The sequence below is a fragment of the Ptiloglossa arizonensis genome, chromosome 13 (assembly GCF_051014685.1).
Source record: "Ptiloglossa arizonensis isolate GNS036 chromosome 13, iyPtiAriz1_principal, whole genome shotgun sequence".
NCBI classification, from domain to species: Eukaryota; Metazoa; Arthropoda; class Insecta; order Hymenoptera; family Colletidae; genus Ptiloglossa; species Ptiloglossa arizonensis.
In genome coordinates, this window is record NC_135060.1 from 8491879 (window position 1) to 8510163 (window position 18285).

Here is an 18285-nt window from a genome sequence, read left to right on the forward strand (position 1 = left end):
TACTAAATATAGTTACAAATGGACAATATTTCAGGTGGTGATTCTTCGAACAAAACTATGAACTTTGGTGTTAGTAAATATAGTTACAAATGGACAATATTTCGTGTGATGATTCTTGGAGCACAAATTTTGGTGTTACTGGATAGAATTACAAACGGAGAATATTTCACATGGTGATTCTTACGATGGAGGTTTAGTTTTATAGTTATAACAATTTAAAGACTCGAATTCGATGCGTGAAACGTCCTGCGAACCATAGGTGCGCGTGAGAAAGGTGAGTCAGAGTGCATTCAGTGATGCATGTGCATGTACGTGTACCTGTGAATTGTTTCGAGGATAAAATTGTGTATCGTGGCATTGCCCCTCTCTACTTGAAAATCTCTTGCATGATTGTTGTAACACACCCTTTCGGAATGTTCACTAGTAGACAAGTTTAATGTCGTACAACGCGAGGTGCGTGCTTTTTTTTATAAAATGTGCAGAAAAAAGCAGTGCTTTCGATTACGTGGTTAGTCCTCTTATGAACACAACTTATGAAAGAATACTTGCATTTGCAAAGTAACGCTGCTTCTTGCGTAAAAATTCGTCCGTTTTGAGATTAAAATATTCATTGCCTGTCCTTCGTACACGTCCATGTTTCATCATTGGTAATAAATTGTCGATCGGGTCGTTTCGTGTTCTCTAAAACAAATCGAAGCTCATGGATCTGTTGGAAAACCATTCGTTGCAAAACATCAAACTTTCGTCCGATATATTTTCACGACGAATACGTGTCTTCGTGCCGTAAAGCAGCGAGAACATTATCGATCTTCGATCATCTTCCCGATCACGTTTCACTAAATCTTCAGTTGCAAACTTTGCGAACCAATTCTTCGCACTAGGTGTACGTTTTCACAATGTTCATCGACGTATTTGTTAATTAAACGACCGACGAAAAACTAGTAGCAGTTTTACAAATTTTACTAAATTTAGAACAGACCACTACGTTTAACATTTTAGATGAAAAGTGTTTTGTTCGTAAAGAGTAAACATTCTAACGTTTTATCGAGGACCTGTCAGTGGACTCCTTGATATAGTTATTCCAATAGATCCTGTCTAGGATACACTTTCATCCAACAGAAATTTGTCCTTTGTAGAAGTAGATCTCTTTTTTATTATAAATTTAATTACCGCTTAACCGCTCTTTCTCACCTGTAGATTTTAATTTAAAAATTCTTCCCGTAGGAAATAGATTTTCAGAGATTATATTTACGCAGACCAATCTAACTTTACTAGAATAATCGCTACCGGTATATCCGATACGAAACTTCACAATGTTTGCTCTTTACGATCGAACAAATTGAACCCATCTTAGACACAATTACTCGACAACTTTGTAGAAAGAACAGGGTATATTACTTTTTTCTTCCAAATGATAAGTTTAAACAGATTTAAATGTCATGAGAAATGATGGCTGAAAAAGTGGCGAAACTTTCCAACGGATGATTCCATGTTAATTGCAATTATTGATAAATGCAGAACAGAAAAAATGGAACAATACTTGCTCGACAAGTTCGAGCACGGTAGCCAGGTTATTATTTAATAGGAAATTGATTAAGAAACGATGCGCGAGGGAGTATAATTATGTTTCGTTCGCGGAGAATACGGTAGACGTTCATTTCTATATGAAATTATCGTTCATCGATTGCGTCCGGGTGACCGTGCTCGAATGAATTTCATAGTCACACGATCGCAGTTCGTCTTCGAGGGTCGAGTAACGCACGTCCGAACGCGATGAAAGTGAAACGACAGATTTTTTTTCCATTGGGTTGTAACATAAGAAATTTCAAATAAATTGTGGTACGATTAAGAGCTGGTACAAATGTGAAATCCGAAACAAAAAGAACTTACAAAAAAAATTAAATCGCTTCGCGGTTTCCTATCCGTCTGTTCTCTGCGTATAATAATTTCAACAACGTTTAAAATCGAACAATTCCTAATTACGAATGTCACCAATACTTGCATCCTGTATACGTGCAGTAACTGCATAACAGTGACGTGTTACACAATTGGTCAAAATTAACGCGATTGTTCGAATTTCTTTCGTAGCTCGTTTTCCGTATTTCTAGAATTCTTCTCGCGATAAAATAACAATGATCGTTCGCGTTTGAACGAAACGTGTGCATATTTCGCGGTTCTTCGCCATATTCGAAAATCCAGCTGGCGAAGATACGAGCAACGTTTCATATGTTAAAACCCAATGATTCTCGATATTCGTTTATCAAGATATCGTTGGAACAATTTGTTGTTCTCGTTGTAGGCCAACACTGAGTGGAAAATCAAGGACTCGCTCGTGCTGGGCGAACGAATCTTGAGAATTGGCGGTATTTGGCCATTACAACGCGCGTACTTGCTGTACAGGCTCACGTTGACGTACGTTGTCCTCCACATGATCATGGGATATTGGGATCTGACCGACAACATAGGTGATATCGATATGATGGTGATAAACATGCTGGAAACTGTAGTGTTTACATCGACGGCCTTCGGTCTTCTTGTAATCAGGGGTAGCAAGCAATTGAAGGAGGTGATTGTCGCAGTGAAGAAAGAAATCGCGAACGAAAATATGTACGAGGACATCGAGGAGAAGCGTTTGTACTTCTACTACAACATCGTCTCCTGTCGTTTCGGGAAAGCATGGGCAATTCTCTCGATGAGCACTATGAATCTAATGTATTTCCGTCCTTTGCTACACGCGCTTACTTCTGATCTAGGTATTCGTTACTAACTCATACAATAACCCGTACGAGGAGAAGGGATCGCGTTATGGCGAATAAAAAAAAAATTATCGATCGATCGTGATTACTGGAACACAGCATTTTATCGGGAAGAATAGAAATCTAGGAACAACAGGTTGACCTTACCGATATGAATAGTACTTCGAGACTTGTACGTCAGTTGTATATAGTATATTAATCTCGCGCGAGTTTCGGCGGGAAAACTGTACGAGGGTGCAACGATGATAACGTTCGAACAACTTGATATCGACCTTCGGTTAATTAGGTACAAATAGTTCGAAATACGTGTAAACGAACTCGTAAATCTTCGGTGCGTTTTACAGCTTCGGTGATAAAAGATTAGATAGAGGCTACGTCGTTTGGTAAAAATGTTGTTAATTTAAAAGGTAACGCAGCGAGCATATGTTACGTCATCGTTTTGCAGTAGACGCGCGTCTCTCCCTGACTGATCGGATAAACGTAAATCAGTTAATCGTAACTTACCCGATAATTTATTACCGGTCGAAGTCGAATTCCTTTCAATCAAGTTCTATGAATTCGAATTTCTTTCGTTTGAGTATCTCTCGAATTCGAATTCTTTTCGTTTGAGCCCTACGAATTCGAATTCCTTCCATTTTAGTTCCACGAATTCGAATTCCTTCCAATCAAGTTCTATGAATTCGAATTTCTTTCGTTTGAGTATCCCTCGAATTCGAATTCTTTTCATTTGAGCCCTACGAATTCGAATTCCTTCCATTTGAGACCTACGAATACGAATTCCTTCCAATTAAGTTCTATGAATTCAAATTTCTTTCATTCGACTCCCACGAATTCGAATTCCCTTAATTTACGCGCGTCGTAGTTGAAAGGGCTACAAGAACGAAAAGTTTGAAAAATGGTATAAGTATAGACGTCTTTTTTCGTATACTCACATAGGTAATGGTTCATTTCCCTACCAGCTGCCTTTTCGGGCCCACATTATCTTCGACTACAACTCACCGACACTCTACACTCTAGTATACGTGTACCAATTACCAATTACGTACGTAGCGTTATGCCATGTAGCCGAAGTTAGTATTATCGTTAGCTTGGTTCTGCATCTCTGCGGCAAATTATCGGTATTGTCCTATCGTATTCGAAATATCGAAACGAAACGAGCGGAGGCTTTTAAAGCTAGCATCAGAAAAACTGTGACCGGACATTTGGAACTGACAAGGTAAATATTATACTTATTTTCGATAAATCGTAATTATACGTCTATGCAGACGGGCAAAATTTCCATTCGGATAAAGAACGAACAAATTTTATACGTTACTCGTTAAATACGAATTATAATTCGAATTGTAGAGCGAAATATTTCAGAAGAAACATATCGGTGAACAATACGCTATACGTTGACCTTATTTGTTTTCTATTAGTCGAATAAAATATTGTCCGTCTGAAAATATAAAATACGTAGCTACTTGTTTCGAGTCGAGTTGTTTATCAACATTCATAGAAGACGTTGACCAAAATTATACACGATTGTTCTTCAAATACGGCACCTTTGATATTTCCAATAATGTGAACAAAATTTGAGAAGAATTACTCCAGCGAAATTTCTTTACAGGTTATCGAACATATTAAACAACACGTTTCATTTGATGCTCCTGGTGGAACTCATGAACTGCGGCTTGAGACTGGGCATTTCTTTGTACATTGTACTGGTTGTACGTAAACGAATTTGTTTAATACGTACAGGGTGTTACGATAAGTACTATCGAATGTTTTTCTCGAATAAAACAAATTCAAGAACGGAATTTTCTTTTAATTTTTAACGTAACGTGTGGTACGATCGGTTATAATTACATACGAAGAAAAGAATATCGGTCGAATTCCGTAATTCTTTTTGCACAATGTGCACCCCTTTTTCATTTTCTTCTTTTCGCGTACAATGACTCGTTCTAATCTTTCCGATGTTACGATTCGAATTACCACAAAACATTTGCACGTCGCTACACGTATATGTATTTGTGTTTCAATATTTATTTTACTTTCCAGAATATCTCAACAGAGCCAGTGGTTGCGTACAATTTCATTACATACGCCGCTGTTGTGTGTGGTTTTTTATTCCTATATTCCTACATAGGCGAACAGCTGATGTACGAGGTACGTACGCCTATGTGTACACTGCTACTCGAGAGTTTCGAGCATCCCTTCGAACTTTAAAATGAACTAACATTCTTTCGGAAATCCTCAAATACTCCATTACTCGAGTATAATTTAAAATGAAAATTATAATTATACCGTAGGAATTTTATTCGATAAGTTAGCGATGGTTACAATATAAGGGTGAATACAGTTCTAGGGTACAAGTGTATCGAATAATGTAGTAGTAGGAACAAAATATTATCAACAAATCACACAATTAATGACTATTCTAACTACTCTAACTACTCTAACTACTCTAACTATTCTAACTACTCTAACTACTCTAACTACTCTAACTACTCTAACTACTCTAACTACTCTAACTACACTCACTACGCTTACTACGTTTACTATGCTGACTACACTTACTACACTCACTACGCTTATTATGTTTATTATGCAGACTATACTTACTACACTGACTATGCTGACTACGCTTACTACGCTTACTACGCTTACTACATTGATCACACTGACCACACTGACTACATTGACTATATTGACTACGCTGACTACGCTTACTACACTAACTACGCTTACTACGCTGACTACGCTCACTACGCTGTTCCTTCTTTACACGACGCGCTTTTCCAACAAGGACTCTCAATGACCGTCAAAGACAGAAAACTCAAGACTGTCCAAACGCTCTTCTTTCGCACCTTATACCCTCACACGCATTCATTCCCTTTCATTCCAATTCTCAATCTCTCTCATTCAATGCATCTCTTCACGTACACCAAAAATTTCCTACTACGGCACTATATCAATCGCTCTTCTTTCACTCTTCGCTCGCTCGTCCATTCGAAACACTTCGGATTCTCTCCGGACAACGCGCAATCTCTTTCATCCCCTTACTACAATACTTATAATAAGAGATATACACTTTCTCGTTCCTGTGTCGTAAACATTTTCGTCAACTTGGCGTATGCACAACATTAACACGATGATATTCATTAGTCCCAAAAAATTGGCGAGGCATTCTACGATGTTAACTGGCCGAACGTGGAAAGCAACGACAGGAAAGCATTGTTGATGTGTATAATGAACGGACAAAAGAGTATGACAATAACGGCCGGAAAATTTTTTACTTACTCGCTGTTCGGTTTTACCGCGGTAAGTACAATAATTTACTTTCGAAACGACTTCGACAAATTTTAATGTATATCACGATGAACTGTTTAAAATTACTGTTTCAATTAGATCGTGAAAACATCAATGGCATGTGTTTCCATGTTACGCCAAAGAATGTAAGCGCATAAAAGAAAGTGAACGATATTGTTGCAACTACAGAACGGTACGATAGTGTATTCTGTCTTGTACATTGTATTATACGGTGTATTAACTATCTTGTACACGGTTGTTAATCTGCTTTTGACGTTGTATCGAAAAAGAACTGTTGAAAAAAAAAAAAAAAGAAACACTCGTCACGACGGATGTAGACATCTATATATAACAATATATTTGAATTAAAATCCGTTGGTGTCTTTCGTTCAGTGTCCAACATAAAAATGTCCATGTTTTTCTTTTTTTCATGGGTGATTCGATGACATACTTGTAACAATAATACTCAATCATGATCATACTGATACTAATAATGATAAAAATACTCACAGTTGATTACATTTAACTTTACTCTGGCAAAATATTATATGTTCAACACTCGCCAAACTGAGATCATTTAAACGTGGTTGTGCCACTTGATTTCCCAATTCGTATTTTACAAATTTTATAAATTACAATCGAAACAATCGGAGAAAACTCATTTCTGTTTTACATATCAATATCATTGCAATCTCATTTCGAGGCCCTAACGAAAGTCTCTGGGTGCACAATTTGCGGTAAATCAATTTTTCGCACCGTGGAACAGTATTCCAACCAAACGTATTGCATAAATTGTCGATATAGTATTATACTATCCAGTCTATCGAGTATAGTTGCCTCTCAAAAATTTGCAAAGTATGCGAAGAAGAACTCGTCGTCTGAATTGCCTACACGTTTATAGTTCAGACTAATTTGTGAAATATACCGGTTCGATGACAGTGATTTCCAAAGGATAATTTGAAACAGTTAAACGCACAACTCGAGAAAACGGTAAAACAAACTTTTCGTCAAATCTGTCACAACAATTATCCATAAATGCTACACGATCTACGCACAGAAACAATTGTACCGCCAATTGTAATTTAAATACGGGGCTACGTTCGGGGTAGTATGCCCCATTGTCTTTACTCTATGACGACGACTATGACACGTGTTTAATTTGTTCAGCAATTTTCATGCGTAACTAATGCTCGTCGATATCAACCAGGTGAACGTGGTGTTCGATCGAAACTGTCGCAAAATAGCAGTTCCTATTCGAGAGTCGATTAATACGCAACAGGACACGATGACAGTAAGACGATCGACTATCTCCGTTGGGACAGGGAGCAGGAAGTAGTTCGAATGTTTAAATGAAAAAGGATCTGAGAAGGAAAACATTGAATACGGTGTACAGTGGCGTAACTAGCAATTCTGGGCTCTGAGTGATAAAATTGATCGGTGAGGGCATTTTAGGGTGAGTTCTCCGATTTGTGAACCGTTTCTCTGAATCTTGTATAGCGATGGAAGAAAATAAAAGGGTATTTTTAATTTTTAATGAAAAATACCTGAGAAACCTTGCGAACCAATGTGTATTAATTAAACGAAATTTTCATCCATTTCAGTATTTATTATAGAATATACGTATATGCGAAATTAACGTCTAAAGATATAATCTTTCTGCTCGAAAGATAATAATCAGGTATCGCTTCGTATTGTGTTCGTTATTTTATTCGTTACAGAGTCGAATGCGAAAAATCTGCATGCATTGCACGCGTTGCACACTCCTAGTTACGCCACTGTTTGTGTGCATCTATGGTTCGGTTATTGTGTCGATTTTATTTTGAAAAAATTGAATCAGTTTCGTTCAACCATCGAACGATAATGAAATAATTTACACGCGATGGCTACCGCGTGGTTCGCGAAGTCGACCGTATAGCTAATTGCAACATACTTACGAACGCTAATTAATATCTATCGAAACGATAATAGATAAATGTGTAGATGTGGTAATTCTGTAATAAGTCCATTTGATGAGTGATTTATTCAACTGCGTCTACCGATAAGTCAGTATTACGTAAAATGATACTCTCGATGATTCTCACAAAGGAAACTTTCTACATATTTCTGTAACGTTTTACGCGGGGCGAATGCAACTCGAGCACTTTCCACATCTCGTTTATTTTCAACGATAGGAAAAAATGTCCAAGGAAGCCATTATTCCAAAAGATGAATATTATAATACGAAACAAAATTTGTCTCGAGATCATACTCTTCGAGATTTCAAAATGGGACAAAATTATATATTTCATTATCGTGGCGCAATAATCGAGGTCGAGACGAATCCAATAACCTATAATACAGTATTACGACCTTCGTGTGACCTCGAGTGCAACAAATTCGTAAAAGTTGACCAATCGATACAAATGATGAAGTAACTACGATAGAAAAACCAAGGACGGAAAATTTATTCCAATCCAAGGATTTACAATAAATGATTTATAAAATAATATCTTAAAGTCTCCAAAAATATGAGCCCGAATAAAATTTGTTCCACGTCGTAATGTTTGTCCCTTTGAATCGAATTTTTTCTACTGTCGGAGATAAACAAGATGTTTAGGATACTCGAGACGAGTGGAACACCCTCTGTCACGATTCGCGGGTTTGTTCTCGTTGTTATTATTGTACTCCGCCGTTGTAGGTCGAAAAGGACGTAAAAATCAAGGATCCGTTCGTTTGGAACGAATGGTTGCTTTCGATAAACGGAGTATGGCCACAGCAACATGCCCACGTATGGTTCATAAGCATAATGATGAATTCCGGTTTGATCATGGTTTTGCAATTTTGGGATCTGTATGAAAATCTCCGCGATCTCGATTTGGCAGTGATGAACGTGTTGGAGACAATTTCGACAACGTCGATGTTCTTTGGTTCATTGCTGGTGGCACTGTTCGGCAAGCAATTGGAAGAAGTGATCGACGTGGCGAGGAGAGAAATCGGAGACGAAAAGACTTTCGTGGACAACGAGGAGAGGCGTTTGTATTTCAATTACAACAAGATGAGCCATCGTATCTGCAAAAGCGTGACGGTATTCATGTTCTCCACGGTATCCATGATGTATCTCCGGCCGGGGATACGCGTGGTGCTTTCAACTCTCGCAGGTATGGTACTCGTCGAATATTTCCATGGGAAGTTTTATACTTGGGACGCCTGTATTCGAAATTTGTCCATTTTGAATCCTACGAGTACAACTCTATCGTGTTTACGACCTTTGCGTTTGGAATTTTTGGATCTTGGACTCTAAGAGTACTGATACTTTTTATTTGTGTACCAAGAGTACAATTCAATTATATTCGAGACATCTGTATTCGAAATTTTTCGATTTTGAATCCTACGAGTACAACTCTATCGTATTTAGGAACTTTGCATTTGGAATTTTTGGATCTTGGACTCCAAGAGTACTGATACTTCTTATTTGTGTACCAAGAGTACGATGCAATCATATTCGAGACACCTGAATACAAAATGTTTCTATGTTGAATCCTACGAGTACAACTCTATTATATTTACGACCTTTGCATTTGGAATTTTTAGATTTTGAACCCCAAGAATACAGATACTCTCTATTTGTGTCCCACGAGTACAAATACACTCGATGTGTGTACCAAGAGTACAATTCAATCATATTCGAGACACCTGCATTTGAAATATTTCCATTTTGTATCCCACGAGTACAGATACATCTCCTTTGTGTACCACGAGTGCAGATACTTTCTATTCGTGTCTTAACGTTATAAATAATACCTATTTGTGTCTTACCAGTATAGATACTTCCCATTCGTGTTTCACGAGCCCAAATCTACCGCATTTGTAACCCTTGCGTTCGTAATCAATCGATTTTGGATCTCTTTGAATACAGATACTTTCTATTTGTGTTCCACGTGTGGAAGATAAAATTACCGTACAAACGTGTACATTTTTCTTGCGTTTGAACGCGTTTGACGTTAATGTTTTAAAAGCGCAAGTTTCATTCTTCGTATATTTTCACAGAAAATAGTACCGTACCCTACCAACTACCTTTCCGGATTCACGTGATGTTCGACTACAGAAAACCTAAACTCTACGCTTTCTTGTACGCGTACTTATTTTCTGGCCTCTGCGTACCAATATACCATGCGGGAGCGGCCGGTATGTTAGTTAACGTAATGCTGCATCTCTGCGCTAAATTATCCATATTGGCTTATCGTATTCGAAATATTCAACTGAAACCAGCGAAACAATTTAACGACGACATCAAACGAATGGTGAACATGCAATTGGAGTTGACGAAGTAAGTACGTAGTTTTGACAATTGTTTTATTTTCAATTCCAATAGTAGCTGAAATCGTCTGAAATCGTGCGTTTCAAAACACAAAGTTTTCCACTCGTACATTTGATGGCTAACTGTCTAATTAGAATTTACAGTAGACATTGAAAAAAAAAAGAAACAAAAACATAAAGATACACGACGATCTCGTAAATACTCTAGCATCGATACATCATTGACACTGTGCAAGTTTGGAAATAGTTTCTTCAGCGAAAGCCTTTTGCAGGTTGTCAGAGACCTTAAACAACTGTTATCAACTGATCCTTCTGCTAGAACTCATAAACCGTGGCTTCCGTTTGGGCCTAGCTTTGTACATTGTACTGCTCGTACGTAAACGAATTTGTTCAATACGTAGAATGTTGGGAATGCTTCGTTGTACATTAGTAACTATGATTATCGTTTCGTTGCATTCTTATTATATCGTTTGCCAGTAGAAGTGAATAATAGGTGGGATATGCCTGCATGTCGTATACTTGTTTCTAGATTATGTGTATCGATGTTTATTTATTGTTTTTTACTCGACCATCGGTTTCTTGCGTACAATCTTTACACAATTCTACGATTGCTCGAAAGCATCGAAAGGACTTTTAATATTCGTCCAAATAGTGTACGAATATTAAACACGCGTCACGTTTAACGTCATTCAACATTCGAGTGTTTATTGTACTTTTCAGAAATTGACCACAGAACCGAGCGTTGCAATGATTTTCTTTTTACACGCCATTGTTATTAGTGGTTTCTTATTTTTGTATTCCTACATCGGCGAACAGATACAGTGCGAGGTTTGTACGCTATAATTCGTAAGTATTTGTTCGTTGGCATTTTAATAAATTTCTCGATAAGATAACTAATTCCTCCAAACTGTTCGAGTTGTACAAATACAACGGAATTTCGATAATCTGGATTAGAAAATTCTCTCCTATCCTGTTCCTCGTTTCAATTCAGTTCGTAGTGAACTCGCTCGATTGTTTAGAAGAAAATTAAAATAAAATCGGTAAAGGAATTTGTATTGAGAGTGAAAAGTGAAAAGCTCGAAAATATTATCAAACGAGCAACTTTTCAAATATTTTCATTTTACTTTTCCGTCTTTGTATTATTTTTATTATTCGTATAATTACGATCATTCGAGCTCGAGGAATTTTACCACGAATTTGCAACAATTTTGCAACTCTCCCGCTTATCCGTTATCGTGGATAATGGAGTTCGTGCTATGTGTTCAAGATTGTGTAAAATTTCGTAAGAGAAATATCCACGATATTATTCACGACACGTGAAATATTAACAATACCGTATGCTTCAGTCGCAGAACGTCGGTGAAGCATTCTACAATATCGACTGGCCGGAGGTGACAAATAGTGCTAGAAAAACGGTGCTGATTTGTATAACGAATGGACAAAAGAGCCTGAACATAACCGCTGGAAAAATGTTCACCTTCACGCTCTTCGGTTTCACCGGTGTAAGTACGATCCATTCACTTTCATCGATTCAAATTTCTAGCGAATGATAGAGACGATCGTCGCAAGCAACGAAAGAAAATTACGAGACCAATATTACCTTTTGTATTACTTACACAGGTTGCAAACCTGTGAGAAAGAACACTCGTAACCATTTTTCTTCCTAACAGATTGTGAAAACTTCCATGGCGGGCTTCTCCGTGTTACAAGCTAGGATGTGAAGCTCCGATAAAAATTGTACACCGCGATTAGAAAGATTCTCGAACCAGCGTGTACAATATTATACGTAGATAATGTAATAGTCATTATTTTTCACTGCTCGATGGTTGGACTTGTTTCTGTCGATAGATACCGATATGCAAATACGTCTGTTTCAATGCTCGAAGTAATTAGAGCGTCGCATGACCGCAGTTTGACAAAAAAACAGAGATGGAAACGGAAGTATCTGTACGTTTCACCTTAACACCGGAACTAGGGGTAGGTTCCGGTATATCGAGGTGTTTCTCGTACGTGTCTCGGTAAAATCGATGATTGAAAAAAAAGAGGAATTTATGAAATTGATTATACGTATAAAATAGAAAAAATCACGTCTTCTGGAAATGTACTATGGAATTTAAAGTAAATTTCTTTGCGAAAGTGGTAGAGTAAAGTATTTATTTTTACTGGTTGGTGAATCTAGCGTTGAAGAGTAGCATTCTGGTTTTTCATATATTATAAAGAGCCATACCGTAGTATTAAATACAGAAATTCAAACTGAATTTAATTCGGTGTAAGAAGATGTTCCAGAGTGATTTGATTTTAACTCTGAGACGTTCCTTCGTTTTCATATATTATAAAGAACCACACCGTAGTATTAAATACAGAAATTGAAATTGAATTTAATTCGGTGTAAAAAGATGTTCCAGAGTGATTTGATTTAAACTCTGAGACGTTCCTTCATTCAACTACGCGTTAAAAGTCTTTGAGTCGAGAACGAAAATCTTTAATTATACAAAATATTTTATATATATTTATATACAAAATCTTAAACTGTTGTTAACTTTACGATGAAATAAGGAACTTAAAGAAGTTCAGAAGCATCCGATCCGATCCATTAAAAGAGCTTCGGTTACAGCGTAATTAATGTCCAAAATATGTATCGCTCCGCTCGACGCGATTCTCTAATTACTTTCAGTGTTGTATGAAAAGTTGTGTTTCAAGGCGAGTAAACGACAAACGTAGCGAAGTAGCAATTAAAAGTTCCAAAGATTGTAAACGCGAGTGTTTCTTTTCTCCTCTTGTTGTCCGTTTTTTCGTTTAAAACCGCACCGATATCCATCTCCCGATTATTCAAGCAAACCGCTGTCTTGTTTACGTAAATACAATTTTAGACGGTAAATTCCATTAGGATGAGAATTCGTTTTATCAGTGAATGTCGCGCGATAGATTTACAACGCGTCTGGCGTTGACATACTCGATAAAACGTATTTCTTTTCTCCTTTTTCGGTTCACCGTACAATCGTCAATGCACGCGAAGAACGACGAGCGATAAAACGTTTCCCGAATCTCAACCGTGAACATCTTGTTACGGAAAACTGGAAATCGCGAGCAATGACGATTTATCGTTTCCGCGATCATATATCACCTACACGATCGGCAATAAATTAACTCGCTACTATAATTTCGTCGAAGCTAGAACAGGTAAACAGCAAAGGAAACAAAGTGTACCTTCTTACGGCCTCGTTCTATTTTTAAATGCAACGATGCAGCGGATTAATTGCACGGTTCTTTAAACTGTACCATGCACTTCGTTACGAATTGAAATCATTTCGTGCTCCGAAGTAACATTTTTCGGAACGTTTCGAACACTTACGAGACACTCGTAACACAGTTTGCGCGCGAAACGATCGAAATTTTCTCGTCAATTGTAACGATTAATTTTTTTATCCATGAAAACGTAAACGATAGCTACTTTGTTTTTTTTTTTTGGTCAAAGAAAGAAGAAGAAAGAATACAGCTTTAAAAATCGAGCTTCGATATATCTAAATGGTAAATTCGGAATAATTCAACAATTAGATTCGAGTTGTTCGAACATACTATTTATTACAATTACTCGAACACCACGTGTTCGTTCGAGGTATCGAAAGTATTCGTATTAATCGAATTTATTTGAACTATTCGACGTATTCCATTACGCGACTTATAAGTGTACAAATTGTTACAATTTTCAAGCAAGTCGAATGGGGAAATCGTCAAAAAATTAACGATAATTTGATGGTCCTCGATGTATCTTTTCAAGACTTTAAGAGACACGAAGATTCTTATCGAGGGATTGAAAATACTTTCTTTAAATTATATTCTGGTTGGAGTATCGGCGCTACATAGGAGCAGATAATATGTATTCGTATCGGAGAATGATACCGATTGATAAATTTTTCTCTACGCGAGATTTTATCTATATTTATCACAGGATAGATTTATAACGTCCACAAAACAGCTCTGCTTCAAATAGAGCTCGAGTCAACGCACTTCGGTAAACAAATGTATAAATAAATACGTGTCTATAGATGCTCGTCTAACTGTATCGTAAACAAATACTATTGCTAAGTGCGATCAAACGATACGAATCTTCGAAACTGTACTCTTTTCTACTCTCTGTGCAATCTCTGTACGGACGATTTTGAATCGTAGCCATAAAAAGTTTTCCCAGTTTTTAATACGATACATAAAGAATCGCATACGATGTAATACAAATAACCCAATTTCGATGAAACTCTACAGATTTGTAGAGCGATCGATAATAAAGAACAATCACTCGTTTTTAGTTGGGGAAACTCAAGTTTAAGGGGTGAAACTACCCTTCAAAGTTTCAATCCCATGATTTCATCTTTAAAAATGTGAACGTGTAATACGAATGCAAAAGGAAATTATTGTAAACAAATTAATAAGCAAGTCAAGAATCATTCGTGAAAAATGATATATTAATATCGTTTAGAAAAGATTTCTACAATATTGGTAAAAAAAAAAGTAAAGATACTCGCGGTGAATTGTGAATTCGGCATAAGATAGCTCGTCGTATCCTGTTTTTATTAATTTTTTATCGATACGTACAACGTAATTTTCATGATAAAATGGAAAAGAATTTGATCAAAAAATTAGAGGTTGTAAAATGCCTTAGAGTGAATGGTAAAATCAACGAGAATCCATTAAAGACGATGAACAACAATAGTAAGTAGTTTCTTCTAGAGAGGTCTATTTCCGGAGGGATTTGAGCTAATACGTAAAAATGATATGGACATGAATTTAAGAGAAGAAAGAAGCATAAAATAAGGTAATAGTGTGTTAAGGAAGGAGCAGAGACTTAAGAAGAAACAATGTGGCGAAAACTATAAGGGATTAGTGAAGGAAACGAGGTACGATAGTGAAGGTTTAGAGGTTGGGTAGAAAGGTGACAAAGAACGAAGAAAGAACAGGAAGAAGGGGCCATCTAACGAGTAGAATAGAAAACCATCATGGATCGAAGTTGAGAGCAGTGTGTTAGAGTTTGAGGAGGATGGAGAAAAGAAGAAAGAACTGAACAAGGATAAAGAGATGGTGAAAACCAGGTCCTAGGAGGAAGACAAAGAAGGGTCGATAGAGGAAAGAAGAGGTGGAAAGATGAAAGTAAGAAACGTCGAAGGACTAGCAAAAATGTTGCGTAGAAATTGGAGAAACAAAGGGGAACTATGATGCAAGAGTTGAAGAAGTTCCTTGTCGAAGAAACTCAATCGTTCCATCGCAACGATTGAGAGACGAGGAGTGCAAATGTTGGCCACACGCCCTTTGTTTCTCGAATTTAGATATTATTCAACTCCAATTTAATTTGTATTAATTAATTCCCTATTTACGCAATATTTGAGATAAAACATTACGAGCGAAACGACAGTTGCATTTCCTGTATCTGCGAATGTGACTCACTTTGAGATTATGATTATCGAAATCGTTTAAAAGTGAAATATAGTGGACATCGGGAAACATACGTCCCGTTTGAACAAATACTTAACAATCTACGATCTAAATAAATTTGAATGAATTTCTTCGATAAGTTTACACCCTTCAAATCTTTCACTCATTTCGTCGTACTACGTGTATGCTTCGTCGCTAATATTTTCGTGGTGGTGTTATCTAACCTTCAAAATTCGTATCTTTACTCGTTCGTTTCAATGTGATTAACAAGATCGCGATGTGGTTTGGCATGCAATCTCTGTTTTTGATTTTGAGAATTTCGTCTTGAATCTCTCTACTTTGTTTAAATTTTGATGAAGGTTACGTACAAATTTCAATTCGTTCGAAAAGATTGTCAATGATTATTAAAAAGGGCATAAGTTTCTAGACGAAGTGTAATCAGAACGAGCAAAATCATTAATCGCATAAACCTCGAATACGTACGTGTATGTAGGTACATGGTTGCTTCAAATATTTATAGAAATATAAATATAAATTTTGAAAAATATAATACGCGATTATAATTCATACCAAGTAATATGATAGATTCAATGGAATTTCAATCGGTCATTTTATAAATACTTTTATCGAAATGTTTGTTAGAACAGAGTGAAAACGCGCGACACAACGAATTGTGTTGCAAATCGTTGCCCGAAAAACTACATTGTCCAATTACAGAAAAAAATTTACCGTGTCGCTTCGATGAATGAATGGTATTCGAGAGATGGAAAGGTTATCGTTCACAATTGTTTACAATAAGTATATCTTTTGGCAAACGATAATTGTATTGAATTGGTTTACTTCTACCCGCGAAAACTTTTTCTTTTATCGGTAAACGTAAAGATACGTATAGTAGTCTTATATAGAGTTAGAGGCACAGAATTACGAAAGATACGATGGTATCTTTTTATCGTAGACGATTTTAGGAATTTTAACTTCGATCTCCAGTGTCTCGTAATATTATATTTGTTTAAATAAACGTAGAACTGCGATGACACGAATTAATTAAAAGACCTACGGTTACTCGCAAAATTGAGCATACATCTCAATGTTGGTAGTGAAAATCAACGGGAAAATGAATTAAATCGTGTGTATTTGAGAGTGAGTTGGTACTAATATAAATATATACTTCATTTTGCGTGTAACGGTAAATGCAATTTGATGTTCAAAAGGTTAACAAGACATTGACACGAAACTACCGATCTAACAGTTTCCGCGTGGAAAATAACGACGTTTCGAAACAATTGTGCGAGCAATGCACTTTACTTGTTATTTTAACCCTCTTACCATCAGCTCGCAATTTGATCAATTTCAACAATGAGATGTATGAATAACACGAAATTGCTCTTCACTTCTTATTGAATTGATTTAAACTTTTTATTCGACGGGGTTGACACACAATAATTGTTAAAAAAGATAAAATAACGGAATACTTACTGTAACAATAAGCGTTCAAATGCAACAATGTCTGTTTTCAATGATTCGGATTGTCTAATCATTCATAAACGCCACGCAGCATTCAAATTTATCACATAAACACACCGTGCACAAGCATCTTGCTAACTGAAGAACGAGTCAAAGATACAGGAAGTTATATATATATATATATCTATTATACGTTTCCCTGAAAGTTTGTTTACCGTATGAAATGCCGTTCGGCTTCGTATTTTACGCATAAGTAGACATATAAGTTGATTAAAGCAAATCGTTGCCCGCATACAATCTTTGCCACCAAAAACACATTATACACACATTTTCCATTACACACTTCTAACTAAAATATTACTCGTTTCGCATGATTTTCTATATATAGCTCAAGGCAACAACCAGGGGGTTCGAACGCAGACGCACTGAATTGAATCGATATGTTGGTTTTGTCTAACAATAATAGATAGCGCTAGAGGACATTACCTCGAGTTTAGAATGCCTCGGTAAGCTTTAATGCGAATATTCTACCGTGGTGAACATTGGTAATCGCCATCTTGAAATCACAGTTTTAACCTGTGTAAACAGTGTTTTGCGTTGGTACGAAAGTCCACAATTAACTTCTGGATAAAATAATTAACGAAAGTATGTATTATCAATTATTATAAGTGGATAATCGAGCGAAGTTTAAAGATTTCACTGAATCGTTGAATGTAATAGAAAATTGTTGTGCAAGGTAAGTAAATTTTGTGACGATGTTATTTAATAATTTTAATCACATTTTAAAAGTGGCATTGTAGTGTTGTATAACATTACAATATTTTATTGCGATACGAGTTAGAAATAATGTATTATATTTATAATATCGGTAGAATTATTTCTATCAACTTAGGTTATGTATTATTAATATAATTTACACACTATTTATTTCTCTTACAGAAAGTATGGCACGTGATAAATGTCACGTTAAAAATGCACGTAGTTTCGAAAGGAAAAGGTTTAACAAACGTCCCAATGGTTAGGAAATGCTGCCTAAAGTAAATAACAACGTATG

At 36.4% G+C, this 18285-nt stretch overlaps 2 protein-coding genes across 3 annotated transcripts in view; one reads left to right on the forward strand and one right to left on the reverse strand.

Annotated features, from left to right (window-relative positions):
* Window positions 1–17647, reverse strand: part of LOC143154097 (putative multidrug resistance-associated protein lethal(2)03659) — a 59092-nt gene extending 41445 nt beyond the window's left edge. Inside the window, exons 1-2 of one of the 2 annotated variants that reach the window (XM_076325912.1) lie at window positions 17447–17647; window positions 17244–17369 (exon numbers count right to left, since the gene is read on the reverse strand). The gene's annotated coding sequence lies outside the window, so the exon portion shown is untranslated. The remainder of the gene's footprint in view (window positions 1–17243; window positions 17370–17446) is intronic. The other variant, XM_076325914.1, reaches the window with a different exon arrangement.
* LOC143153881 (odorant receptor 4-like) lies at window positions 1755–6412 on the forward strand. Its single transcript, XM_076325508.1, has 7 exons — window positions 1755–1779; window positions 2300–2753; window positions 3693–3972; window positions 4366–4465; window positions 4797–4904; window positions 5904–6059; window positions 6147–6412. The coding sequence occupies exons 1-7, from the start codon at window positions 1774–1776 to the stop codon at window positions 6195–6197; spliced, it is 1155 nt and encodes a 384-aa protein (XP_076181623.1). The 5' UTR covers window positions 1755–1773; the 3' UTR covers window positions 6198–6412.
* Window positions 17648–18285: the final 638 nt, after the last annotated feature.

Excerpts from the sequence above, each read along its gene's own strand:
- LOC143153881 (XM_076325508.1), top strand. Across the intron at positions 2,754-3,692 it reads CGCGCTTACTTCTGATCTAG|GTAATGGTTCATTTCCCTAC; the intron begins GTATTCGTTACT and ends ATACTCACATAG. Across the intron at positions 4,905-5,903 it reads GCGAACAGCTGATGTACGAG|TCCCAAAAAATTGGCGAGGC; the intron begins GTACGTACGCCT and ends GATATTCATTAG.